The sequence below is a fragment of the Pygoscelis adeliae genome, unplaced genomic scaffold, assembly GCF_000699105.1.
Source record: "Pygoscelis adeliae isolate BGI_AS28 unplaced genomic scaffold, ASM69910v1 Scaffold160, whole genome shotgun sequence".
NCBI lineage: Eukaryota > Metazoa > Chordata > Aves > Sphenisciformes > Spheniscidae > Pygoscelis > Pygoscelis adeliae.
Window position 1 is genome coordinate 8,010,617 of NW_008824035.1, and position 27,502 is coordinate 8,038,118.

The 27,502-nt window shown below is 36.7% G+C and overlaps 1 protein-coding gene across 1 annotated transcript in view; it reads right to left on the reverse strand.

The window, feature by feature from the left end:
• Nucleotides 1-522: 522 nt before the first annotated feature.
• The window catches only part of AGPS (alkylglycerone phosphate synthase), a 48,380-nt gene continuing 21,400 nt past the window's right edge, over nt 523-27,502 (reverse strand). The window contains exons 11-19 of the mRNA XM_009332431.1: nt 25,155-25,206; nt 22,692-22,768; nt 19,567-19,679; nt 17,787-17,856; nt 16,727-16,788; nt 14,744-14,833; nt 14,197-14,296; nt 12,360-12,417; nt 523-3,992 (exon numbers count right to left, since the gene is read on the reverse strand). Of these exons, the coding sequence (XP_009330706.1) occupies nt 3,871-3,992; nt 12,360-12,417; nt 14,197-14,296; nt 14,744-14,833; nt 16,727-16,788; nt 17,787-17,856; nt 19,567-19,679; nt 22,692-22,768; nt 25,155-25,206 (744 nt within the window). The 3' untranslated portion in view covers nt 523-3,870. The remainder of the gene's footprint in view (nt 3,993-12,359; nt 12,418-14,196; nt 14,297-14,743; nt 14,834-16,726; nt 16,789-17,786; nt 17,857-19,566; nt 19,680-22,691; nt 22,769-25,154; nt 25,207-27,502) is intronic.

The following is a 27,502-nucleotide window of genomic DNA, read 5'->3' on the forward strand; positions in this document are numbered from 1 at the left end:
TCACATGCGGTACCTTCTTGCACACAGAACTTTCAAGCAGATTCCAGGACCTGTAACAAGGAGGTTTTAAATGAGACTTGCGTGCAACAGCAGGATATATACCTGTTGCAATAGCTTAATACAACAGGTCTTTGAAACATGGGGAAGCTAAGACAAGGTATGCTCCTGTATTGTATCGAGAGAACTTTCTAAGAGCAGTTGAACGTGGTCTCCTTGCTGCCCAAACAGGGAATACTGAGGAGGTGAAATTTCTGGACTGAGTAGACTGGTGTTCAGGTGTTGTTTTGCCCTTCCTTTGCTGACATTCTCTCATTTTCCCGTTTTGCCTTACATGGGATGCAAAAGCAGAGCTTCTATTAGCATACATTTACAAATTCAATCTCATTTCTCTCCGCAAGTGCCAAAGTCTTCCTAATAGTTTTTCTTAGGTAAGAGTTCACCACCAAATTAAAATGAACCAAAGATGACAAGGTAGTAGAATATCTTTGTTTAGCTTCAGCACAAAAACACATAATTGTTTAGGCCCATTTTCTTTTTATTAATAATATAAGGTTCTATAATCTCTTAACATTACAACTGAAGTTTTACAGTTATTCTCACACTAAAATGACAAACACTGTTTGGCTTTATTTGCAGAAAGTTAAATTACAACCTTGATAAACATACATTTCCAAGATTGAGAAGCAATTTGTGTTTTCCGGATTTCAGTGCTAATGTATCCCTGCCTTTGAAATTGGTTTCAGTTAATTAGCATTGCTACAGAAGAACTATTTGGCCTGGCCTCTGTTCACAGCTGTAAGGCAAAGACGACATCTCTAACTCAACCAATATACTGTAAGTCAAGTCAAGAGGAGACATGTTTTTCTTTGACTGTAAGATTTAGACTCTGGATCAATTTCTAACAGATTTTCTTCTTTCCCCTCAAAACTTTTATAAAAAAGTCTCTCTAATGTAAATGCACTTCGCAGTCAAGCCATACTCACTCTGCACCTTTCCTCCCTCAAAGAGAGCAGAAGCTGTGTAATTGGAAGTCAGAACAAGCTTAATTAAAACTGCTTGTAACTTACATATGGCCAAAATAGTCAAGCAAATGAAAACAAAACATGTTATGCCAAGATACACTTCTGATCTGCATGGATCAAACTTCATGTCTGAACGGGCTGCAGCTATGGGAAGTTGAAGTCTTTAGAAAGAAAGTAGAGATTACAGAAGGAAGAGTGGTGGAAGACTTCAGTATTAGAGAAGGGAAGATTTCTTTTAAATAGGTAATGATCTGTGTGTATCTAGGTCTCCTGAACTTGCATTATACTTCTCTCTATTTTCATTAGGAGTTTAAATGTGAATTTAAAGACAATCAGTAATACATGTGTTTCAACTCCAGTTTCACTAAGCTCTGACCAGTTCATAAGATAGAAAAATATTTAGGAAGACAGCAATAGGGTGGCCATTAGAAAAAAAGTATCCATTACCTTTGTGGTTAATCTTTTCCTCAGAGCTATCCAGTGACGTTGCTTTGGGACCCTTATAGCCTGTTATTTCACCTTCCCATAGGACAATTGACATGCAGTAAAAATCTTTACTGCATTTTAAAATCACTTCAGAAGCCAGTGGCTATTTAAAGGTTAGAAGTAGGGAGTATAAGGAGTTTTTGCCTGTGTAATTTCAATATAAAAAAGGGATGGGGAAACCATAGTCAGAAAATTAAGAATTGGGAAGGATGTTGTAGAGCTGTGTAGTACTTTAAGTCAAAATCTTAAGGGACCAGTATTACTGAGCTATGACTACTTGTTTTAGTTCTGTTTGTGCCGTCATTCTGCAAAAAGGCTTCACATACTTTCCTTCAAAAGTGATTCTTCATAGTTAGACATATACTTTCATTGAGGCACATAAACACCCTTCATATTCACTCTTCATATTTACCAACTCCTGGAAAGGTCTCTATTTCAGAGCGATATAAGCCATCAGCAAGATGCCAGCTATGGCCATGTAGTTCACCATCATGCAGCATGTGAGATGAGGAAGTCCCCTGCATAAACATGTACAGATTCACTTTGCTGAGACACCATTATGTACTTAAGGAACACTTAACCACAGTGCAAAGAGTAACTTTCCTAAAACAGACTACACCTATTGTTCTGGTTGCTGCTGAAATGTGAACTCTGGGGGCCAAAAACAAAAATACAAGAGAGTAGATTTTTATGTTGAAATGTTGTGAAACAAAGACCATTCAAAATAAATCTAGCTGCATTGCAAATATCACATTAACATTCTGTTTTATGACCTGCAGATCATAAAGTTTTCCTTAAGTACCTTGACAGCATGCATTTTAAAGTGATGTTTTGAGTGTTCATGTTTTTTGATCATTTTAATTATAGAATTGAAACTGATCTTTAAACAAGTTCAAAGTTGTGTGATATGCAGTATTTTTCAAGCATTTTATACTCTTTTTGGTATATTACCAAAATTGAGAGCTAACTAGACAGTATTCTAAAATAGTTTAAAAACAAAAATGCAATTTTATCTTTTTCTCCTCATTAGGCACTACCAATACAAAAGATGTCCAAACTGACACTGCAGAGCTGTGAAGCAGTTGGCTAGAGAGACAGTGTCCTCAAAGGATAGTCTGTATTTTTCTATCCTATGCAATCATATGCATTAATTATCAAAAAGTTGGATAATTTGCTTTAAGAAAAGAACCCACCTTAAAAATGGATCATGAGTATTGACAAACACTTTTAGTTTGTTTTACTGATTGAGATTCAAGTTTCAATGTAAAAATGCTTACTCTCATATGATACCGATCAAGAAAATATTTCATTTTCTTAAAGTTAAATGGACAATTAAAATTGTGGCTACAAGTGAAGTAAATAAATGATTCATAAAGGCCATAGGAAACTGTACAAAACCAAAATGGGAAATCTCACTTTCAGGATGACACATTTAAGTGTTTTATTAAACTGTTGAGACTGTTTCAAAAGACAGTGCTGGGCAGTTTCATTTGAATAGCCAAAACATTGTTTTTTTTACTGAAAAAGATATTTTGCATCTCTGCAAAACAAACAAAACAGGAGCAAAAACCATACACACTAGGACTGAAGTACAGATGAAGGCAAAGTTTTGTTACAAACCTGTTTTTAACATACAGTGAGTAATGTCCTTTGTACAAAACTTAGTGACTGACCTAAGATTAATTTAAGATTATCCCAGCAATGCAAATACAACTCAGAACAGCTCAATTGTGTAAGATTTTCCAATAGTGCTACAGTGGGAGACTACTGAGTTTAGAAGTAGTTTGACTTACATCGTCTCTTTTGATCAAAGTCTACATTTGTACTTTAAGTATTAGCTGGTTGCAAGTCTGTTACATACTTAATCCTTCAGCACAGTGAAGTACTCCTTGGTGTTCTCTCATCTGTCTCCTAGCAGCTTTCTCTTTAGCAAGAGGCTGGGTTGAACAGCTGCTTCTGTAGAAAACACTGTTGTCAGTCTTTGTTCTCCTTGCAGGGGATGCTTTAGTAAGAAACATCTGGCAGTATCCAGCATTGCAAATACTATCAGCTGTGTTGCCTAACCAAACTTGGAAAACCAAATTTGCATTTCCTGGTTGGTAATACACTTTGTGCCCAGTGGGTTGTTTAAGAGTTTAAGAGCATTGTAAGTAAAAATCCACAAACATTAACAGTGATGTTTACACATTACTGGGGGGGAGGGAGAAGGGGGTGGCAAAAAAAAAAAAAAAATCAATGTAAGTTACTAGTTTTTAAAGTTTAGTCTATGTTATATTTGATTACTGGGATATCAATACAATGAAGTGGAGGAATTTCAACAGTAATTTTGAAGAAGTTTTAGTACATCATGTTGTGCAGGGCTTTATAAAAGATTTTTGTTTCCAAAGATGTTATTGGGGTCCACATATTCTTTAACAGATCTCAGCATTCCCAGGCCAACATCAGAGATGCTCTCCTTCATCCAGCGCTTCCGCAGTTTGCCTACTGGAAAAACAATAACAAAGTGTTTCAATATATGGCAGGATTCTAGGAGCCAATCAATCTTGTGACCCTGAATGAATAAACACGGTGTGATAAATGCTTTTATTCAAAAATGAGAAATGTTTTGCTTTATTTGATTTATTGAGCCCACCAGACTATCAAGCTCATTAAGCTCAGCATACTCCCAGAGGAAGACTGTGTTCCACACTGTCTACTTTCTTTAGAAACTATGAAATTTAGATGAAGCTTAGGCTGAAATCACATGTTCTATTAAAATAGGGAATTGGTAGTAAGTTTTAAAAAGCAACCAAACTCATTTTAAGTAGGAAACTGAAGAGGAGTTACTAAAAAGCAGAACCCCACACCTCTTGATTGCTTTAAAGTAAAAACATAACTCAATAATCAAACAAACTTAAAACAGAACTGGTTTAAATAGAAAACAATTTTTTCCTAAGGAGAGGCTTAAAGCCTAGTTTTAAATCAACAATATACCTTATTTCATTCAAAAGCTTTTACATGGGCTGGTAATTGCTCATACCATTACACAAGAGCTTAGTTTCCCATGTAAAAATGGATATTCACAACATATACCAAATATAAAGCAAAACTGAAACACCAGCCATTTAAGAACTCATTTCACTAGTATCACAATAGTCTGCTAAATGGCCGAGTGTTCACATACTAATTACCAAGTCATCAACTCTGATTTAACAGATCATTCAAAATAAAGGACATTTTTTCATTAAACACACTATAGCATTTAACTTGTCAGCCTGAAATACAATCCATTTGTCAGTATGATGTGATATAGTAAAGGTTTGAGAGACAGATGCTTTAAGAATATCTGAAGCTAAATTCAAGCCATCTTTTGTGCCCTGTTCTCAGGGTAACCATCAAACTGTCATCAGAATAACAAATTACAGGGACACCTCTGGAGAACACAGTATATTTGTTTATACCTTAAGGAATATGAGCTAGTCACAATGCCAACTGAAAAGGCAAATAATGTGAGAAAGAATGAAATTTGCAGTTTGCTAGAAAACAACTATTAGCAGCATGCATGCCAAGAGCAAAGATCATAACTGAAGGACGAAAGAATTTGTCATGTGGTATGAACTGTGGTTGTATTTCGCAGCCCAGCTCAAGAAAAAAAAAAAACATCTGTAAATACACCATCACTACAACTTGACGGTCTGAGCAAGTTGATGTAGTTGAATTTTATCTGGGGATACTTTAATAGTACTACTACAAAAAAAGAATCATGGATGTGGCTTGACCATCACCTCAAGTCACTCACACAAGCAGCTGAAGAACAGTCATTACCATTCTCAACTGTTATCTGTAATATAGTTTCAGTGTATGTGTCCTGTGGTTATGGATGTAATTGTCCTGAAAAGACTGCAAACAACTGCTCCAACAAGATGGAGCACATTAGAATCTCAGCAGGATGCCCAACAGCTAGTATGCCTGCCTCTTTTACACCTCCAGTAATAATGCAATTCCACAAGGAACTGAACTACTGTCTGAGCAGCACCAAACAGTCATTGCATATTTAATGAAGTCGCTCACCAAGTGCTGGAAAACAGAAGGTGCTTGGAGTGCATCATTAGTTCTGTCAAAGTGATAATTTACACATCTATCTTGTCAAATTTTCTATGGTTTATACTTTTGCAATAATAAATCTAACATACATTTGATTAGTGAACTGGAAAGAAAAAAGCTGTACTACAGTTACCAGCAGTCCTTCACCAACATGTTCAATGAAAAGACTTTAACCCCTTAATAACAGTAGGTTAAGCTTCTGCTCCTACTCTTCATGTCAATAAGATATACATGGATTTTTCAGCTACTCAGGTTTTCACATTAGAATTAAAAAGCACTGAAGCAATCTTGCTCTTAGAAATGTAAGCTGGTCCATCTGATTAAATGGAAAATAGACCAAGTGAAGGAAAGGCTCTGCGCAGATGAGAGCACCACTTAGAAAAGCAATGTTTGTATTTGCTTCACTTCAGGCTAGTGCTGCCCTGTAAGTATTCTGTTCCTCCTTCATAGGACCATCCAATTAGCTTCAAGGATGAGAAGGGAAAAGGAGGAAGAAAATGCCATAATAGTAAAAGATATTACCATGAATGTAAAAATAATTCCAAGTGGCAAAGGTGCTTAACTCCACTCTAAGCCTAGCCAAAGAAGCTTTGGGCTCAAGGAAGCTTTAACTTCCCTTAACAATAAAAGGTCTCAGTTAAGCCTGAACTTATAATGGACTAGAGAAAACCACCTTTCCGTTTCTAGTCTAGAGAAAGTAGACCGTTTAGTTTTAGACCTAGATGATGCCATTTATATAGAACTGACATGAGAGCACACAGAACCAGATTTTATCCAAGCATCTACCACTTAGGGGCTCTCAGCCCAGTATACTTTTCTCAATTAAAAACTGAGATCAAACTTACCTGATTCTATATGCTACATCATAACATTATTAATAAGGTTCTCTTAATAAGGTTCTCAAATCAGCATAACATTGTACAATTAATTTGTAGTAGCTTAACAAGTCACTGCTTGTCAACTCAGCTATACACACCATTACACACAACCCTTGTTGCCCCAATTGGAAACAAACACAGCCCTTCCTTCCTTCTTGCATCTTCTTCCTCTGAAGACACCTAATCTTGCATCTTAATTATCCAAGATGAAGTGCGACAGAATTAGTTTTCAAGTTTTACAAGTGGCAAGTGCCCTGTTCCTGGAGTGTGCTGAGCAGTCTAATGCCTTAAAACATTTACTGCTAGGAAGCCAAAAGTCTTCAATCTGAAGCCCAGCCTATTACATAAGAGTACAAACACCCTAGCATGACAGAGTGTCTACTTCACACAAAGTACTTCAAATCAGAAAGTCAAGAAGTTTGTTCAGTAGCAACTCTCAAAGACAGACCAACACCAATTTATATTTGCAGTATTTTCAAGTTTTATCACCATTGTAGTCCATGTATGAAAGAAAAACATGTGAGCTGGATAAGTAACTTCTTCCCGGTTTGATACGTGCTGGTCCAGACCTTAGCTGGTTTCATTAGAAAAGTTGCCCTTTTAATCTGTTAGGGAATAAAATACACTTTGATGAAGTGCAACCATACTCTATGCTGCTCCTGTAGAACCCACCCTTTGAAAAAACCAACCAAGCAAACATGCACTGACATTACATTCACTGCCAAAAGTGACAAGAGTTTCCCATGTGCATGGTTTTTCAGAGGGAAGCGCATTAGCACATACCTGCTGGCCACAAAGAAGATAAAATGGGAGTACAGTTCTCCTGGCTCATAAAAGCTACACTTGCTCATATTTGAAAATGCATCTGGATGGCTGCAAAAAATCTGGTTGCTAAGGATGGAGCTAACAGCCAGCAGGCAGCAATTGGTTTTCTCACTTTTGGAATATGAAGTACTTGGGCACACATGAACAGCCTTGCAAGGAAAGTTTTAGTGTAGCTGATGGATCCCAGGAATAACTCTACACCAATGCAGAACAGATTTATAGCAGCGTGTGGTCCTAGTGGAAATAGGCTCTAGTGGCACTGCACATGGCCCTAGACTTCCTCTGCCCCACCCCTTTCAACTTAAAGAGGCAGTTATTGCAGAACAATAGCTCTGCAAAAGGAGAAGCAGTAACAGGTCATAAGAAGGATGGGCTCTCCCAGCTGTTGCATGCTCTTCCTAAAGCTGGTTGTCTCTACAGAAAGCATCTCTGCTCTTACGAATTGCTTAATAGGTTATTACTCTTCCAGACAGAATGCTGCAATACTGGGAGAGGTCAGTGCATTAATCTAATCTAATACTCCAGCACTACTGCAGTATCTTGGACCAGTGTACCTGAAGTCTACTACATAATTAATACTTACCATCACCATAACATCTTGCACATTTTCCCTTGATATCTAAAAAACTTAAGTACTTTCAAGTTCTGTGTTGATGAACCAGAAAGTCCTTTGCAGTTATTTGGTGCAAAAGGCACTGAAGATGACTATTGTATTAAGACTTTCAACAGACCAAAGAGGAAAATATAACTGTGTTATGTGAAATAATATAATAAGCTTACTCCGTGTCTGACACATGTCACAGTTCAAACTCATTCCAATCAGTAGAGCAAGCTCTAGTTTTAAGATGAAAGTATGATCAGTCTCCAGTGCTTAACTTAAAGGTAAGAAGATACTTTTCCTGTGTAGAGGAGAAAAGAATGTGTTCAACACCCCGCATAAAGAAATTTTATAATTCCAGATTTTGTAGTTTGTGGGGGTTAATTACTGCAGTGTATAGCTTAAGCCACGGCCTCTTAACGATGCCAATGAATTGCAATGTCAAACATGCAACTGAATGCAAATAAGGTGTGGGGTTTTGAGGGGTTTGTTGGGGTTTTTTGTTTTTGTTTTTTGTTTTTTTTTTTTTAGTTTTTGGCTTGTTTTTTTGTTTTTTTAGTTTTCGTACATAAACTGCCAGGAAATTGATACTATACCTAAACGTGTGGAGCCTGGGCTACATTAACCTTTATTCTAGTCAATCTGTCTAGAAAGTGGAAGAAAATTAGTTCTATTATGTTAAGTGGCTAAATGGGGCTATTTTCCTCAAACCCACAAGCTGATAATTGTTTCCTTAAGTAACCAGTTTTAGTTAGAACATTCACTGCAAAGGAAAAAAAAAATCTATCATTAATTTTTAGACTGTTCCTTAGTTTTACATGGGTGCTTAGCTTGGTAATACAGAAAGAATCAGGCCCAAATCCAGCCAGCTCCCTTCTGATGCTGGACCCCAAAGGGGTTATAGTTGTATTTATATACCAGTCGTACCTACTGATACTTCCTCAGCACATCTTATTTTATGTATACAAAAAAAGCATATACGTTGTGAAACAGGAATTCAAGAATGCAAGGTGTGACATATCATATGGGTGGTTTTAGGGCTTGCCCTAAGTGATTAGAAGGATCACTTACCTAAACCTAAGTTGTATCTACATGAAATTGTCATTCCTAACACTGCTTTTTAAATGCTAAGTTTCTAGAATGCTAGAATGCTTTTTAAATGCACAGTTTCTAACTGTGGCTCTAGCAACGCTTATTTACATGACACTCAAATCTAAAGATACTCACTGGCCAGAAAAGCAGAAGGATCAAAGCTGTGTTCAAAGATGTGCACTATCCCTTTCTAAGTGTAGGACATAGTCAAGGCAAGGTAAAAAACTATAATCAAGACTGTAAAATCTCATGTACGAAATGAAGACAAGGAATGCTACAACTAGGATATCTAATTCCTGAATACCTTTCAAAAACTTTTACTAAGTCACAAATTATGTCATAGTATTAGTTAAAAGGGACAAAGAAGGCATAAGAAACCACTTCAAAGTCACACATTAAAAACTACTTTAAAACCACTAAGAAGCTTTTCAGCAGTTTGTTCAGAAATTTAGTGAGAAACAGACCTACCACATTTAGACAAGACTGTCAGGATCATTAAAAAAAAATCTGATAACCTCTTCTATAAGGATCACTTTCTGATGCACTGGAGAATGGCTGAATTCCCCCTGCATAAGAAAAGCCTATCTGATCAGCTATGTATTTTGGGTGTATTTTTATAGCAACGCATATGGCTCAGATTCTTCCTAAATATAAATTCTGTTCATTACATAATCCAGAAACATCATCAAGTGTTAAACACTAACATTAAAGTAGGAAAACCATTCCTGACACTTACCAATTAGATTTAGTATTTAAAAGTCAAGAGTGAGAAAGACTTCAAAAAAGGACAACTTGATTGAAAAGGACAAAGTCATTTAAGTTGCAGTACCATGGAAATGATATCCAGATTTATAAAAACAAGAAATCCAAATATTCTACCCCAAAATACAAGTAATTGTTACATTGAAAGGATAAATTAATTACACAGATGTATATGTCTGGCTGTGCTACAGCTTCTTGTGTCCATGAGATACTTGCTGTAAAGGCTGGTATTGATACACTTCTGCAATTTCTTTTTTGGAATGTTGTTGTTCTTACATATTGCAAGTTGTGATCTTTAATGTAATCCATTAACAAATAAAAGTTATGCTTCTTACAAGTTTTAAGTCTCAAAAGTCATCAGGGGGATCTTCTCACAGTATTGCTACCTTTAGTGAGTCTTGCCTAAAAGTTACAATATTTTTCATTAGCCTGGAGGGAGGGGAGGAGAGAAGAGATACTGAGATTAAAATAAAATCCAAAGTAAAGTCTTTCTGAAGTTACTCTTCATCAAGTTAGAAGTATCATGATTTCAGTTCTCACTGTAGATTGTAGCTATGTGTCTACCTACAGTTAGTACTTCCCCAGATGTAAAGTAATTTAGAGCTTTACACATCTCAAACTGTCATATATGACCACTTCTTCAGTCAAGGAGTGTATGAAGATTGACTTAAGCAGGCTTTGTATTTCCTATAGCCTCAAGTCCCAGACTACATCTGTTTTCTTTGATACACAAAACCAGAGTTAAAATAGCTCCATTTATCACAGTGTGATTGTAGGCAGACAAACCAGCCTGTCTGTTTCCAGATAGTGAAAACAACTGTTATTAATCACAATTACATGACAAATACTAAAAGAAATTGCACCAGTATTTTTTTTACCCCACACAATAGACCAGTCTTAGCAATGCTAAGAGTGACAAGACCTGAAGGTCAGTAAATAGAACTGATACTATTAGGCTAATTCTCAGCAGCACATCTACTAAGCACTGGAAAAAATGGATCTTTAATATCATACACAATGAACCGCCAGACAAAAAACCTCAAAGCAGAAAATATTTATCAGTATAAGAGGCAGTCATACATACAACAAGAGCATAAGAAGTCTAACAGAGACCAAGTTTTCCATATCTGTGGAGTCAGAAAGTTCAAGTGTGCAAGGGTTTGAAAATGCTACATAATTTTTTTTTTTCTTGTTCAACATATGCTGTAAGCAAGGTTTCATATGGTGAGGGCAAATACATCCAAACATGTGACAAGCTCTAGCTGCATGCAAGTTAATGGACAAAATGCTAGTCACAGTAAAATACAGCTGCCACAGCAGGGGAGAGCACAATAGTACATCAAGGGGGTAATTCCACATTGCATGTGCGAGAATTGACCGGTCCACTATACCACCGTATTCAAGATTTAATCAGAGGACAAGAAGAGCACATTAAACAAAATATTGAAACTGTTTTCACTCATGTTATCATCACCAAGACATCTTTCAATACCCTGATATTGAAATACTCTGAGATTTCAATACTCTGCTAAAGCAGAGTCCATTTCAGTTTTTGTCACAAAGCTAGATGCCTGAAAACAGCCCTAGCTAGAAGTTTCAAGTCCAGGAAGTCACCAACATGTTTTAAAGCACGGTTTCTGCCCTTCAGTCTTCCCCACACAGAGCTTAGAATTACAGAATTTTTACCTAGTTTTAAACCATTAGAATTCTTCCTCTTTGCTCTTATTTCTGTGGCCAGACAATGCCCCAAGACAGTAGAGAGAAGAAATGCGTTAACCAGTTTAAAGAAGCTAGCTACACAAAATCAAACCGATTTCACAAGTCTTCCTGACATCCAAGTTTACAGCATTACATAGCCTAATCTGATTGCATGTGTCCTATCTGAATATGTGGGAAAAGCATATGTAAAGCATCAGGTATATGAAGTATCACTTATACATGACATTGGTTCTTGATATTAAAGAGCAAAATAGCTTGCAAAGAGGCTAGTAACTCAGGACAAGTAATTCCCAAACTCCAAGAGAAGAAACTGAATAATCAGAAGTTAGCAGACAGCAAGCCAGTAATATCAATACTTACATAACATTAATTATGCAAGAAATGGTAGATTGCAACATAGCCCAGTTTAAAGTCACTAGCTCTTTTATGCAGATACTTTCACTAAGTGCTCTGGAATTAGGGCTAACAGCATTCACCTAGCCACAAGGGACACTAAACTGTCCTAAAACTGTGGAAAAACTCATTTGAGTCTTTGTAATTGAATGTATCTCTGCACAAGGTTCAGTAGAAGGTGCTTAAGACAAACTGATCAATTACATGTTCAGGTTTTCAGACAGCCTGTAGACTTCCTATCCAAAGTTTGAAGCTGGTGCTCATAAATACACCACATTGTGTGACTTGACATCAAGCAAACCAGGTCTAGGGACACTGCCCCTGAAAGTCTGGCAAACGGGTGAGAAGTTTCTAGAAAGAATGACAGGAGATTCCCTGCCCCCCCCAGTAATTTCAGTTAATGCCTGTGAAATACTTTTCAAAGTTCTTTTACAAACTGTGTTATGTACTCATGAATATCTAGCAGTATCAAAGAGACTAATATTAGACTGAGAACATTACCTCCATGGTGATGTGACAGACTTCCTCCATTGGCAAGTATTTCTTCTCTAGCAGCCCTCTAAATTGGAAAGATAAGGTATTCATTCAACAGCAAATGCACAAGGTGTTTTAGTGAAATGCTTCCCATTGTACTCATTTACACAGGCGTATGAAAAGTTTCAGAAGTAGTTAGGGTACATAATACAGGTAAACATTTTTGTTCAAGTCTGCAGATACATGTAAGCGGGGATTTTCCAAATAAACATTATCAAAGCCAAGACATTTAAAATGGCATCTGTTACAACAAATCTATTATTCCAGAATGGAATATTCTGGATCACTTCCCCCTTGTCGAAACTAAAATAGTCTAGTGGCTGGGATGCTCATCTGGAAGATGATTAAGTGCCTACTGAAAAAGAAATCGCAATAAAGAAGTTTGAAAACGGGCTCCCCAGTGTGATTCAAGATCCTTATTCAGACCAGAGTTTAGACCCTGATCTCCAAGATTCTAGCCAAGGAAGTGAGGTACTTTACAACTGACAACCCTTTCCTGGGTGAAGTTTGTGGCAGAAAACAAAATTTACATTTTTATATTAAGAAATATTTTAACACTTTCAAGCTCTAGAATCTTCTTTCCTATCCAGCTCTGATTATGAATAGTTAGACAGCTTAGAAGGTTGTAAACAAAGAAAGCTTTCCTAAGCACAAGCACTAAATGTTTTTTCAAAAAAGTGTACTTTTTTTAGTAATAATGTATATAACCATAACTACGCAGTTAGAGATTTTTTCACTCTGCCACAGAGTGCATATACTTGGTTGGCAAACTCACTTTGTTAGGTTAAATTTAGTCACCTACAATGGAACACATGCATCCACATGATCACACTGCTATCTAACTCCAATAACAGTAATATCTAAGTATTAATAAAGTTTCATTAAATAAGCACTCAAGTATTACATTCTCCAATGCCCTAGATTCAACAGCACAGAAGCCTCAGAACTTGTAAATAAAACTTTACATCTGCTTGCCACATTCAAGAGAAATTTCTAAAGAATAAGCATAAGAATGATATCCTAGTTATAAATATAGACTATTTCTCCACAGTCCTATTAGCAATTTTCTGGTGCTGAAGGTTTAGCATATGAACCAAGAGGTAGGATGAAAAGCAGTTTGGCCATAGTCCTTCTACATCTAAGTATTACATCTTCAAGGTAACAGGGGGAACTAATATCCTTAACTAGGTAAGTACAGTGTTTCACCAGCTGAAAGTGTTAAAGCAGAGAGTTATTCCAGAGCTTTTTGGTACGTGTCAAAGCAGCTTACAACTGGCCTAACACAGCAGACTTAGACCAGCACTTATATAGGCCTAAATAGAAATAACCACAGCAGTTAATTCTCTGAAATAGCATGAAAGAGGCCCTTACATTATTTGCTACATGCAGCACTATTAATAAAGTATGTAAATAATAGAACTATCAAGACCAAAGCTACTTCTTTCACTTAATACTCAATTAGTCTTTAAAATACCTGGTAAAACTAAGGAAGTCTTGTTTCCCATGGGTTTGGGTTTTGTGGTTGCTAGTTTCTGCCATCCTGGAACAAAATCCAGTTCAAGCTTTCCCACACTTTAGTCACAACTGTTCATGTACCGATGTCTAAAAATGGTCACCTTGCAGTCTTTCCTCTACTTGGTGCACTGTTAGTGTGCACCTCTTTCCCCAGCTGCTAACAATCAAAGCTTTACAAACAGACCTTTGAGATCTTCCCTGCAAAATTCAGTTAGCTTGGCCAATGGGTTCACATATTATTACGGGACATCACCTTCTCCCCTTTAACTATTGTTCTTATATATGTTACCTCAATTTGTTCATAGACGTGAATAGGATCACTAATTCCTCTGTAGTTAAAGGCAAAGTAGAAGTAGACACATGCACCTGCATCATAGGTCTGTGTCACCCTGTTGAAGAGAACTGCATTACAAACAAAGCTTTATGGTACTAAGCCAGCCACTATGTGACATTACACAATTCGTGAGGTTACTTATTTAAAAGGGTAGCATCTTTTTTTTTTTTTAAATAGTTTTGTATCCTTTTTGCTCATACTTCATGAGTGACTTAATGCTATGACTGAGAGTTGAAGCTCTTCAGTCATTACACTTGACTTTCATGCATATAAGCAAGAGTAAGTGTCAAGACTAATGAAGTGCTACTAATCCCTTAAATTACTCACTCTTACATGTAATCCACTTGCAGGTTAAAGAGGAAGGTCAAGATTACTAGTGTTTGTAATAACATTAATAGATGCACTTTACTTACTAGCTAGCAAGTATAATGACCTCTTCCTTAGTTCTCTTACTAACCAAAGATTCAAGAAAAATTATTATTTAAGTTGTTGCATGGCTTACCTGCAGGTGGAAAGAGGAGCAAACTGAACACCCTTTTCTTTGCATTCTCTTACTATCCTTTCCTTTACATTCCTACAAAGGTCCAAAACCCTGTAACAGAAAACACATTAAAATATAAAACCTTAGTATATGATTTTATACAACTTCCTAAAAAAACCAACTTCAGCTTCAGTAATCTTTTTTAAAAAGTATAATCTAATAAAATAGAAGATTACCTTCTAGAACCATTTTTAGGTAGCTTAGGATTTTATTCTAAGAGTAAAATAGTCCTCATCATCGTGACTTCACTAGAATTGCTTTTTCTGTACTTCTCCTGAATAGCATGTTTACTCTGAAGCAAAGTATGTAATGAAAGCTCTTTCCCATAAGGGCTAGGAGTCAAAAGTGTTCAACAGAAAATGGAGGTTACCTACTTCTGTATGTCTTTACTTACTTTCTCAGCAGAACAGCCTCAATTTTTTGGCAAAGTAGCTGACAAATACAGCTCACAGTAGAAAGCTTGAGAACTCTAAGGCTTTGTATACTCTGTTAATACCGTACCTTCGGTATGTTGCAAGACCAAAACTGGAGATACTCCAGCTGCGCACTAGTTTGCCAGCTTGAAATGTTAATAGCTCTAATATGGCAATGAGCTATTAAACCTTGCCATAAGCCATACCTGTTTTGCTTTTATTATTATTTTTTTTCTGCCAGGGCAGACCCAGGTGCATCCAAAGTGCTAAAACAATTGGAAGAAGTCACTGTTTTTCAAATGACCATTTCTTTAGTTGTATGCTCTCCCACGAAGGTCTGCAGTGCTATACTATACAATTCAGATTAAGACATTTTACAGATTTAAAACTACTTCGCAGATTGACAGAAGTAATACACAAGAGAAATTTATCCATTTAGTGCATAAGCAAGTAAAGCTAAATATTTTATTCAACTATCTTCAACTAGTCAGGAACAGGGTAACTGACTGATTTATGGAAAATTACACAGTTCTTGTGAGTCAAGTAGAAAGAGTTTTACAAAGCATTTGCTTTGGTGAGGACAATTTCAAATATTTTCTTAAATTCTTAAATAAAAAGTCATTCTCTCCTGAAATGAGGGAGAGGCAAAACAAATTTTGTGACTAAGCAGTTAGCATACTTCAAGATCTATAAAGCTAAAGTAAAATAAAGAGCAATTTTGCTTTAAAATTGTCCTCAAATTTCTGCCACACATTTAAGATACTATGCCAATCTTCAAAGCAGAGGCTGGAACTTACCACTGCCACTAAATTCAATAGCAAGAATACAGACTTGCCAGCTTAAGTCATCACACTTTGCACACTTTCCACTTTGCATTAAATACTGTAAAGCTTTGATTCAAATCACTTTAGATCCTGCATAAGAGGTTTCTGGCTTACCAAATGGACACAAGCATCCAAATGATTTAATATATTAAAATCTGTTGTGGTCAAGTGTTTCTCAACCATAGCTAACACATAAAATAAGCTTAGGAAAAAGATTTATCTTGGGCAAAAGTTATCTTTTCAGTTCTTTCATTTCCCTGCATTACTGGGGAAAGAAAAAACTTAGTTTAAATATATTTAAATAATTTTTTTGATCTTCACTACAAACTTCTCTGTTTGTAATACACTGCTATCCCACACATGTGGCTGCTCATCACATAATACAGTTATCACCATTTTCCAGCTTCCTAAACCAGGCAATTTCAAGTCCTGAATTTGTTACAGTAAGCTAATGTATTTGTTACATTTCTAAGTAGAAATACTACTGAATGCTTGCCTACACTGCATTTACAAAATCCTGATATGTAATTTACTAGCAACTTTAGCAAGAACACACAGGTGCAAGACTTGAGGCACATCAGGGAGCCTCCAATACACATAAGGCCTAAATTAAATTAAGTTTCCCCATGAGCAAGCATGAGCTAGGAATAATTTGAATGAAATAAAGTACAAGTTTTAAGCAATTCTAAAGAATAATCACAGTTTACCTATCCCAGGGAACAGATGTCTCAAATGATTCTCCTATTACATAGTAATCCAGGCCCAAGTCCTAATAAATAGAGAAAGGAAATTATCAGTAACATTCAGCATCAACATCTGGGATTCCAGTGTATGCTACACAGCTAACTGTTGAGCAACTTCAGTTAGTTTGTATGAGAAAAACAGAAAGTCTAACTAGCAAAAACATCCATCTGTCCCAGTGACATTAGTTTATAATTATGGAAATAGGGTAGCTCTCTGAAGACACAGATGACAATCATTTTGATGTCATGGCTATAGTGAGACAACTTGTCAGACTGTCAGTATGCCTACACTAATCAAATATTTGCATCACTATAGCATCAAGCCAAGAGCTCCACTGTGCTAAGCAATATAATACCTAGTAGAAATATCTATTTGGAATGTAATGCCTATCTAGGTAGAAGAAAGACAAACATTTTGCCCATTTTACATATAGCCTGCTGAAATAAAGGGAAATTCAGTGATTTGTCCCTGACTATAAAAGCCAAATAAAATCTAGCACTCAGGATGTGCATAGTATTCTAAAAAAAAAATCTCTCTTAAACAATAAGACTAAAATTCATAAGAACAGCTGCAGCAGTTCAGACTAAAGGTCCATTTGTCCTGGAATTCTGATTCGAACCACAACCATAAGCAGATGTCCAAAGACAACTAAGAGCTGAGTGAGCACAAGTATTTCAAGTACTCTCACAGCTTCCAATTACATTCAACCTGTAGATTTATACGTCTGATCTGGTTTATTTAGCAACTGCTAGTGGATTCTTCAATCTAATTTTCTCCACCCTTTATTAGAAACTATTTTCTTAACAAGTGCATAAACTAATGTTTTTATGGTGTTTTGCAGATGAAGTTCCATAAGTAAACACTAGTCAGAAATGGAAGAGATACAACCTCTGGGAGAAGTCTGAGATATCATCCAAGGCAACCTGCATTTAGATTTCAGAGAAAGCATCTTCAAAGAGACATCTCTATGCTTTGTTTTATTAATTAACAGAAGTTTCAGCAGGCAGACAAAATGTGACCTACCCGAAGGTAAGCGATGACAAATGTCAGCATATATCCTCTCTGTCCATTATCTTCTCCTGCTGCCAAGCCACTGCAGTTAACAAGAACATAATTAACCCTCCAGCAAAGCAATCACCGGTTTCCAAAAAGAATTAAAAAAACCCCCTTTGATTATCAAACATATGTGCAAGTTTAGCTGTCTCTAAGCTGTGTTGCAATAGTTGCAAATAGTAGGGTCTTTTCTTCACTAGAAAGGAGAAGTTACTTCAGACCAGACCTTTAACTCTTTGCATTTCTCTCTTCATTCCATAATCTGAAGAGATGAACAATAACAAAACATTTGATGTGATCTTAAAATAACAGTCTTCAAACATCACAAAAGAGCAGGGGAACAGAACTAGACATAGTATACCCTTGATGTTCATTTACAGGAATACGTGTAGCTACATTTCTAAGTGTGTTGGATTTGTGCGCTTGCATGCTCACAGGTCATGAGAGCAAGACTACTGACTTAGGATCCCAAAAGTGTAAGTGATGTGAATGGACATAAAAAAGACACAGCACTAAAAAGAAAAAGGAGGCCTTGCTTTCACTAACCTATTAAGTTAGGAGCATTATGAAAGTCTTTGTTTTTAACTATTTGTTTCTGGGAACAAGAAAGTGCTATGTATCTGTAATCAGTCTTCCTAGAAGCTCCTATAAATCCAAGAGGGGTGTGTGGGGAAAAAAAAAAATCAGATATCCTGAAGAATAGAATTAAAGCATTTTAGACCATTAAACCATTAAATGGTTTAGCATTTTAGACCAGGTTAAACTATTAAACACTTAACTAATAGCCTTAACTGAGCAGCACAGACGCACCATCTTCTAACAAACCTAACACAGACAAGTTTCACTCCCCTTATCAATACACCATCTTGAAATACCAAAATACAAAAGGATTCACAGTTGAAGCCTTTTCTTGCATACAACATTAAAATAACTAAAATGCTCTTTAAGATCAAGAGCAATGTTATTCTTATCACTGAATGTTAGCAAGCTGCTCACATGAAATCCTACTTCTAAGCTATTTTAAGTGGTAGAATGAAAGCACAATGTAAACAACTTTCAGAAAGGATAGCCTTGAAATGGATAAAAAAAAATAATGTGTATTTGAATAGTTGAGACTAATACTAGCAATGACTTTCCTAAAAAGAAAAAATATATTCTTGACAAATCACACTTTTAATGATGGTTTTCATCAATTGCACTTAATCAAAGCAGAAGGACAGAAACTACCTGATCATTACTCAGCCTGCCATTCCAATGAATGTTTTCTGTTCCTTTGTAAGAATAGAAAACAGTCTGTGGATTCCTTTAACTAAAACACAAACTCCTCTTTTAAACAAGCTTCCTGTATTCATATGCTCACATCAATTCTGCAAAGATTTATTACCCTTATGAATTTGCTTTCCCCTTCTGTAGTTAAAATATTCTAGTATTGCAAAACAAGCAGCTTCCATGCCTATAAGCAATTACAAGGGCTAGTTTCCATTTTAATAACATAAATTCTATTTTTAGTCAAATACTTACTTTCCTGCAATACAGACAACTGAAGTTTTTCAGTAAAGTTATCTATTAAGAGTTAGCACAAGCCATATTTATCAAAGGGAACATTCAGTAGCTAACTGATTATTGCCACTTTAAACTAGTAAATTGAGAAGATATCCATACAGTAATCACTATAAAAATATGGTAATCCTATTTTTTCCTCGACAGTTAACTCCCAGCTTCACATGAAAAAGTTCTTTGAAAAGCATACCCAAACTTGGTGGCAATATCGTAGACTTGCTTTTCATGCTGAAGAACCTTCTCTCTGTCACCCTCAAAGAGCAAGGTAGCTACACACAGTATGTTGGGATCAAATCCTTTAAACTGCAAAGAGAAAACTTTGCATTATGTCATGCCCATGTGGTAGAATACAAGCAACAAGTTTTTACTTTTCAAATACACAGCATGTGCTCTGGTACAAGCGTTGTTGCAACTAAGAGGAAAGATCAGGAAAAAAAAACATCTTTCAAAAATTTACTCCCAAAACAATCAAGTTTTTCCCTTGACAGGACAAATATTCACAAGCCCACTGAAATAACAGATTATCTTTGTCACCTTTTTCTCCTGTTAAAAAGCAGGATAGACATAACAGCTGTCTACCTATGCTGAAGAAAGAACAGGTCTTAAATGCTTTGAGCAATAGGGAGGCATTTATAGTCTATCAACTATTCCTGTGTTAAAGCAGGAAGATGACTATGATGACCAAAGACATCACTGCTCTCAGAGTAGTTGTATCAGCAGCATGCCACAGAAAATCTCTATGCTGGGAAAAGCACTATGGAAGGAAAATAACTTCTAAATTTGTGGCAGGCAGCATATCCCAGTGGAAGTGGGGAGAAAGCTATTAAAGGTTTAATAGTAATGCAGTGAGGCTGTCTGTATGGCTTTGTTTCAGGAGTAACAGTCAAGAGCCATATCTTCACAACTGGTCCAAAGAGAGCCTTACTTATTTTCTACATACCTTTTTATTATTAATTAGCTCCAGTGAACTACCACTACTAAGCAGGTTTCAGAAGGAATGGAGATGAATATAAAGTTGCAATAAAGTTTAGTAACTTTTTCCACAGTTAAAAAGGGTAAAAATTTACGGTTTGGAACAATATATTCTTAATATGCATATTGACCAGCAACTATTTTTTTAAAGCCTTTCCCTTTCCAGTGGCATTCATCTCTTCCGGTCTCTACTCTGCTTGTGGTAACTTGTTACTTAAGCACCAGGCAAAGTTATATGAAGTTACATTAATAGTCAAGAGATTCAAATTCATCCTTTATGCGCAACAGCTATGGCTGAGAAAAGTCCCAGTTAGCTGCTATTCCTTTTACTATTCCCATAACTGAATAGATTATCTGTACTGGAAATTAACTGAAGGTACCAGGAGAGTCCAAAAAAAACAGCAGGGAGGCAAAGTATCTTGGGGTGGCTCAGTCCTTCAGCCAATGAGCTCAAATCTGTATGGTGAGCCCCAGTCAGAGATGTCCAAATTAGTATTTCTGAAAAGGATATTGCATCCTACCACCCCATCAAAATACCACCATGAAAACCACTGCAAAACAGAATATACCTCCCCGGGCAAAGGATCCGTCTTATCCATTAGTCCTACAAAAACAGCATAGCTAACATAAATAGAAATAAATATTGTTACTACAGTGATACACTCCAAGAACAGGAATAAAGTCCATTAAGATGCTATTTACAGTCCCTTGTTGTTCTAGAACCACTTGTATTTCATCTAGTATGAATCCTTTCATCTATTCTGCCATCTTTTGGCTGCAATGCTCAGGTAACACCTCACAGTTCTCTTTAAGAGGCACTGGAGGAACTAGCGACAGCGTGAACTATTAGACAAACAATACCTAGAGGATTCATGTATCAGTGAACAGTCCCAAACTACATGGAGGAGTAAACCAGGAAGACTTTGTCCCTATTCTCTTAAGCGGTATCAGTTAAACAACTACTCCATTCAATAAAAGAATGAAGCGTTAGGGTTTTTTTTGTTTGTTTGTTTTTTTTTTACAGGGAGCAATTCACAGATGAAGTAAGCGTAAGATGGATTTGAGTATCTTGGTCCCAGCAACACCTCCAATACCAGTCTCAGGGTCACTAAACTTGCTCCTTTCTCTACTCCTACCCTCCCGTCCCAGCTGGGAGTTTCTCTGAAGCAGTAGTTGCTCATATATGTCAGGGCTCAGTCCCCTGGTGTATAAGCTCCAGATTGGTCACCAACCTAGAATCTCTGCATCAGTATTACATAGCATTTCTCTCATTTCTCCACATGTTCTTTTTCTTCTGCAGAGCTGGAAGCATTGGGATTGGCATACAGCATCCCTTGGCCATACAACATTCCAAGAAATGTTGATACTTGTTGCCAACTACAGAAACAGTAGATATTGTTGACTAGAATTGTTTCAAACTGACAGCAATCTTGTTGCCAAAACCTTTACTACTTTAGATATTCCTGCACTACAGCAGATCAGGGAGGGAAGGCAAAATAATTTTTGGCTATCTCTGAACCTAATGGGACTTCTTTTGCTAGGCAATACCTAAGACACGTGGCATTTTCTACTCAGTAGCACAAGAAAAAAGCAGCAGAATCAACACTAGCCACTGTCTCTCAAGTAAGTTCACTCCTTGAAGACACTCAATATTATCAGATCAGAATGGAATGTTTACCTCCTCCTATCTAACAGTTATCTAAATCCAGAATGATGCAATTTTCTACATTTGAATACCCATATTTGCAGGAACTCTCTCTAGTTAACTAATTTGGAGGAAAAAATCAGTAACAAGTTATTTAATACAAAAGCCTAGGTGAAATCATTTTAGGACCAGATAATTCTGAATTAAAAAGGGTATTCTTTGGGATGAATTCCAGAAAGACAAAAAACCTATTTATATGGGCAATTCAGGACAAATATCTTGAGGTTGTCCCAAAATTCTATTTCATTGTAATAAGAAGGTAGATCATGCCTTGACAAGATCTGGGAAGAGGCAAAGATAGTAAAGTGCTAGCCTCACTCCATCAGTTTTAACTGATGATCAGTGGTCTGCAAGCCAGATAAATTGGTTCCAGTCTTCTTCTGTCACCGACTCACTGTTAGACAAGGTACGTTAATCTCATCTACAGATACGATGAATGAGAACAGCTCTCATGGAATAACTCCTCAAACAGATAATCTCGTTTTGGATTAAACCACCTTGAGAATCTCGAGTTAACTGATACTACAATGTAGGATCTGTTACACTCACTCAGCTGCATTAGAGACAGTATACCAAAAAAAATATGAGTTTTATGAATAGCATGCAACTTCCAAACAGTATTAAACCCCAAAAGTTACCTTTGTGATGTAGAATTTTTTCAGTCCATCCAAAAATGATGTAAAAATGGAAGCAACTTGTGGTTTAAGAGCATGACCTTTGGCAAAAAGTGGGAAAAAAAGTGTGTTAAAGCAAACAGTGCTCTTAAAATTCCTACTTCAATGGGCAAATAAAAAAACCAGCTTGGTAGTCAAAGTTGCAAGAATCACTTGGAGCACTTTGATTATCATAATTAAAGAGACTTTAATCATTTAGTAGATGATTTAGGAAAAGGTTTTTATTAATTTTTTTTTTAAAGGCCTACATACAACTGTGCACAAATATTTCATTTGACACTTTAATTAAGGCTGCTCTAGTTTATATCTCCACAAGCATATGGCACATGGAAAATTTTAAAAGAGCACTTCATTAGTTTTTACACTACAAAACTAAGCAAAATCAGTGACCTTTTTTAAAGTTATGCCAAAACCACTCAAACCAATAGCCAAAAATGGTGCAAGTTAGGAGTGAAGCAATTTTTTCCTTAATGGTTATGTCATTTGTGCAAAATTTTCTACATAAAGCTAGTAATTGCTTCCTTAATCACATACGGGGAACTAAAATTACTAGGATATATAAATGGTGTCTTGGAGTCTGTTAAATTAACATCTCTGCCTCAGGACTGGGTTTAATTGACATGAAAGTCTTTTACGGTTTGTTCCATTGTTTTCAGTCACAAGCAACTTCTGAACTCCCATTACTGCTTCACTTTAACAGTCTTGCATCTGGCCTACATGCTGTGAGCCCAATTCATAAAAAAAGTTATGCACCATTTACAAGATACTTCCTTCTAAAATACTTCAGATTATTTCCTCCTGAATAAAGCATGAGCTTCAGCAATTGGTTAGTCTCCTTCCCTCTTCAGTAAAGAGGGACTCTCCCTGCAGATACGAACAAACCCCAAGGAGTACACCTCCAAGCACACTTAAGTAAGCACGCAAAAAAGCACCAGATAACAAAAGGACATGAATTTATTAAACCACAATCTGTAAAAGCTGTTGGATTTAAGCCTACTTAATAACGACTACAAGAAAAAAATCTATATTGACACACCTGAAACTATGTTTTGCAGGTGACCATATAAGCTGCAACCTCAGATCAAAGCTAAAAAGTAGAAGAACGATTTATTCAGTGTTGGGTTTAAAGCTTGTAATTGGTCAAACTTCTTCCCAATTAAAAAGAAAAAAAAAAAAAAAAAAAAAAAAATCCACATCTGCCTTCTGTTGTACATTTCAGAGAGAAATAGCATTAACACAAAAGTGACCAAAGCAAGCAGCAAGGCTTGCTGGGCTCTCAGGTCTTACAGATCCTGATTTCCTTGGTTTGAAAAACAAAGTTCAACTTTCTCAACACCATCATATTAATGCCATTTGAAGTCAAGATTCATCACTGAGGCTTCTGTCCAAAAGAAGTTTCAGAAATTCTGACTCGTTCAAGAGGTATTAAAATGGGTTTTCAAGGTCAGTCACACTTCACATTTTCATCTTCTGGGTACAATCAAAATAGCATGGTCTCAGCAAGACCTTCAAGTTCTGTAAACTACTAGCTTTTGGGTAGTGGAACTTTAGGTTCTCCTCAAGAGTGTCTTGAGCCAGAACAGAACTTTTGCCAAATTTCTTACAGTTTAAGATGACAGCGTTCCCTAAGAAGTGCTCAAAAATGATTGCTCTGCATGTCTGACATTGTCCTATTTAGGTATTTGAACTAGTTGAAGTTTCACAAAATCTTTGTGTTCAGTAATCTTCTAGTAGCTTCACTGACTTTCAATACTTAAAGCCTACAGCTTAGTTCTATTTGCATACAGTTATGGCATTTACTACATCTGAGCTTCTTTTAAAAACAGACAGCTCACTTCGGACAAGTATGTCATTGCCTTTCTACCACCCAAACAATCATTGCCACATCAGAATATTTTCAAAAAGCCTACTACTTCTATGGAATCTGTATACCACTTGTGATGCTTTTATGAAATTTAAAGGAATCAACCAACTTACCTTCAAAGTAAGGTGCCTGCATTCTGATTATTTTTTTTTTCATACCCAACTTCTCATTAGTACTCTTAGCAAGAAAGTGTTTCAAGTACTATATTGCAAAACTATCATCTCTGCTCCTTTACAGCAAAATAGAGGAAACACCTCCAGAATTTCATACTCTCCAGCAGGCTATATGCCAAGAATGGAAAGGTAGCAAAAAAAAAAACTTATGTATTTATATGCAGAGCATGGCTCTTTACTGTTGTAGTTGATAACTGTTTTCCCAGAAACAAAGACAGCATTCTGTTTCTGAAAGTGCACATTATTGCACTATCTAGAGTTTGAACTTTGGGTTCATTGCCTTCTTTGTCTAGTTTTGAGAGAAAGAATTACTGCCTAAAACAGACTTAAGCTACTAAAAATCAAAACCCTTGGAAACACATATTCATCCAAGAAGATCTGCATACTTACCAAACTGAAACTGTGCATTGTCGACAAGGCGAATTGATGCAGGAGCACATCTCTTGTGGGCAAAGTTAGGGGAATGACAGGGAGGAAGAACAAAAAGATTATGTACCCAGTTTTGCTGAAATTCACGACAATCAAGTTTTCATTTAAAAATAGCATACAAGAAAGCACACTTTGATAGCAGAGACCTATGCCTATCATCGTTGAAAAGGGGTGACTATAAGCTTGTTTTCACTTGAATAGCAACATCTATTAGGTATGTCTAGATACAAAGCATTGAGAATTTTCAGTTTAACCTCAAGCCAATACAGGAATAGTCCAAAGATCTTTGACCTTCACGTATTGAGTGTTTTTCTAAATTGCCGCATGCACTAAAGATACCATACCTGATTAGAATATCGAACTTATGTTGCTGTGTAATCAAAGATACACATACATTACAAATCCATTGAAAAGTCTAATTGCTATGGGTTAACCCTGGCAGGCAGCTAAGCACTACACAGCTGCTCACTCACTCCCCCACAGTGGGACGGGGGAGAAAGAAGGGCAAAAGTGGGAGAACTCGTGGGTTGAGATGAAGACAGCTTGATGAGCAAAATGGGAAAAAACCCACAAAAAAGTGATGCAAAAGCAATTACCACCATCTGACCAATATCCAGCCAGTCCTCAAGCAATAGCAACCCCTGGAAAACTTCCACCCTCCAGTTTTATTTCTGACCATGATGTTACATGGTACGGAATATCCCTTTGGTCAATTTGGGTCAGCTGTCCCAACTGTGTTCCCTCCCAGCCTCTTGTCCACTCCCAACCTACTTGCTGGTGGGAGGAGAGTGAGAAACAGAGAAAGCCTTGATGCTATGTACACACTGTTCAGCAATAGCTAAAACATTGGTGTGCTGACATTGTTTTGGTCACAAGTACAAAACATAGCACCACACAGGCTGCTATGAAGAAAATTAACTCTATCCCAGCCAGACCCAGTACACTAATGCTCTACCAGACTGCAATTAAAATCTGTATCTGGGTCCAATCTAGATTCTGCATTGTACAGAAGCCTGAAAACTGGTAAGAATAGCTGCCTTCAATTAGGCAAGCTTCTGGTCATACGTATGCCTACATCGTGTAATCTGTGATGGCCATGTCCAGTCATACTGAAATGTATGGCCAGAGGAATATGACAAAGCCTGAATTTTAGGCTGGTCATCTAATCACATGGATATGGAAGTACTCCTCCATCACTTCATTTGACATGTTCACTCTCCATCATATCATTAATACATATTTGGTCACATGATAGGAAGAAAGACCATAAAGAAGAACTAAGATAGCTCACCAGGCAGGTTGACAGAAGAAGGCTGGATGAGTGTTTTAAATGAGACCAACCCACCCACAACCTGGAGGTTGGTTATTCTTACATTAAAGTAGACCAACACAGACAAGAAAGTGCTTTTCAGATAGCTATCATTGTAATTATTACCAAGATTGATGTGAGGGGCAACAGAAGAGAGGAATAAGTAGTTCAGGCTCAAGTAAGCAGTGAAACAGCAGCAGCAGCAACAGAAGCTTAAAAATGGAGCAACACTAAGTGGCTAATAGAGCCTTTTTTTCCTCTTCTAACTAAGCCCACAGCTAGGGAGAAGACACTAGTTCCTTAATTGACTTAAAATGTTGATCAGCTATGATTAAGCATTCCCAAACAGCCTGCTTAGGTACCTTTAACAGGAAGAACAAGCACTAGAAGTAGAAGCACGACAGAAGAACTGGCAAGTGCTGCTGACTAGCGTATACATGTCATTCACATACCAGTTTGAACATCTGGCTTGGAACATTAAGTCATGAATTTAGACCAATCACTGGAAAAAATGTAAAGCTGTTTAGTTTGGCATTAATTAAAACATTTCTGAAATTACTTCTCCAATTCAGGGTATATGCCACCATTCATAGAAATTATTTGATATGTTTTGCACAGAGTAAAGAAAAGTTAGTCTAAGATTGTGAAGAAGGAAGCTAGCCAGTGTAAGATTTGCTTGGAAGCATAGCCATGAGGAAAAGCGTTACACAATTTGGATACACATGTCTGAGTTTTGCTACCTGAAACCATCTGACCACACTATTCAGAAGGCTCTATTTAAATACTACAGTATAAGCACAATTCCACCTCAAAATATCCAGCTCACCTGAATACGTCACTGTGCTTCAGGAAGTGTTTTCTAAACACAGGCCATATCCTTTCATTGCATGACTTTTATTCCTATGTCACTTCAAAGCCATAAATTCAACTGCCTTTAACTTGTGTGCTGCAACTTAATTCCTTTAAATACTGGTCCCTTTTACATAGACCTGAATTAATC